The sequence below is a fragment of the Nanorana parkeri genome, unplaced genomic scaffold (assembly GCF_000935625.1).
Source record: "Nanorana parkeri isolate BGI_ZX_2015 unplaced genomic scaffold, ASM93562v1 scaffold2907, whole genome shotgun sequence".
NCBI classification, from domain to species: domain Eukaryota; kingdom Metazoa; phylum Chordata; class Amphibia; order Anura; family Dicroglossidae; genus Nanorana; species Nanorana parkeri.
In genome coordinates, this window is record NW_017309175.1 from 63,379 (window position 1) to 65,214 (window position 1,836).

The 1,836-nt window shown below is 50.2% G+C and overlaps 1 protein-coding gene across 1 annotated transcript in view; it reads left to right on the plus strand.

Moving 5' to 3' along the window:
- NUMA1 (nuclear mitotic apparatus protein 1) overlaps window positions 1–1,836 on the plus strand; it is a 62,716-nt gene that overhangs the window by 42,835 nt on the left and 18,045 nt on the right. The window contains exon 15 of the mRNA XM_018574377.1: window positions 312–353. Within this exon, the coding sequence (XP_018429879.1) occupies window positions 312–353 (42 nt within the window). The remainder of the gene's footprint in view (window positions 1–311; window positions 354–1,836) is intronic.

Consider the following 1,836-nt stretch of genomic DNA (forward strand, 5'->3'; position numbering starts at 1 on the left):
CAATCAATCAAGCCAGCCAAACAACATGGAGCTGGCTTCCCGGGCAATCAGGAAGCAGGGCGCTATGTCATTTCCCGGGAAGCCTGCTCCATGCCAGCAGAAGCACCGGTACTCGGTATCGGTGAATACCGAAAACAAAGTATCAGTACTCGATACCGAAAAACCAGTATCTGTGATCCCTACACGTTACTATCTGATGCCACAATCTCCTGCAGTTTTTTTTTAATTCACTGAAATGAACGTGTGAGTGGTTTCTCACCGAAGGGCAGCCACATGCTAACATTTGTGTCCATTGTTACCGCATCTCGCAGGTGGAACAGTTTGAAGCGATGAAGAAGGACCTAACCGAGCAGGTAACAAGCATAAGCGACTCTCGGCTCCAACTCCTTAAACGGTGATGGTGCATGCCGCTAACCTACGCACTTTGCAGAGCGCCGTCTCTGGGCTTCCGCAGTTTTCCTTGGGAACTGTTTGCCCAAAAAAAAAGGGCCGCGGCAAAAGCGGCGGGATCTCGTAACGGGCGCGAGGTTGACGTACCATTTCCGTTCCTCGTGCGCTCGTAGTTAATACGGTCTTCCGACTCTTAATATGTAAAGCTTCCGTGCCAGACAACAGGTTAGACAACTTTTCATTCATTTGCCATTTTCTGCTTCCAAAGCATTCGGTGATCTCCCCTTTTTGATTCCCGCTAATTTTATTCCGGCAGAGTACGGCTTCCGGCAATTGGCCTACGCTTAGAGTACAGTGTGTTCAATGGCCTCCACCCTGTCCTGCCGCAGTTTATTGCTTTTCTGCACAGGCGTTCAGTGGTCTGTGTGCTATACCAGCCAGTTTAGGGATCGTTACCCAGGGAGGGGAAGTTCAAAGACGCTTTTCCTTTCTTCAGGTCTTGTAATTTATTCTCCTCTGTTCATTAAAGTCACAGAGATAGTCAGATGGGGATTCTACTAGCAGCCTCCAGAGTTGGACGTAGTGCTCTCAGTAATCAGAACAGAGCTGTTCTGACTCGCCCTCGCTCTGCCTCTGCAATACATGAGGGGGGGGTGTTTGTTACTCGGCTCTGCCAGTACAGAGCTCTGTAGAGAAGGGATGGTTGTCAGTGAGACTAAAAGGCGATTCCAAGCAAAAAGACATCATTAAAGGAGAACTATGAGGCGAGTGGTCTTCGCTCGGCCTCATAATCTGAGCCGACCTGTGATAATGAGACTGTCAGTAGATCGGGAAGGGAGGGAACACATACTGTCGCTCGCTCACTTCTCGATCTATCCCTGCAGAGAGCCGTGACTGTCACTCGCGGTTCCCTGCAGGGATTCCCCTGTCCGATCCTCCAGCGCTGACTGGCGAAATGGGAGGGGGCGGGTACAGCTGGCTCTGCTTCTAGATAGGCAGAGCCAGCTGTCAGTCACGCAGCTGGGCGGATCCAGACATAATTGTCGGGATCCGCTTCAGCTGCGGCGTCTCAGTATACCGCGAGCTGTAGCTCCCTATATACTGAGCTTAGGGTGACGGGAGGACGCTAGTTTGTGTCCTCCTGTTACCCTTAGGAGAACTATGGGGAAAAGCCCTGACCCCATAGTTCTCCTTTAAGCCTCTTGTCCACTTTTTATTATGGTTTGTGTTCCCATTTGAGGGCTTCCTCTCCTGGCTGTTCAATGGGTATCGGGCATAACGAGGGAAATGTTCCCAATTGAGACAAAGGCAGTGATGACAAAACAGTCCAAAATCTTGTGTGAATCCTTACTAGAGGAGTGGAGGCTGTTATAGACACAAAGGGGGCAACTCCATATTAATGGCTATGTGGGAAAACTCCATATTAATGGCTATGGGGGAGAACTC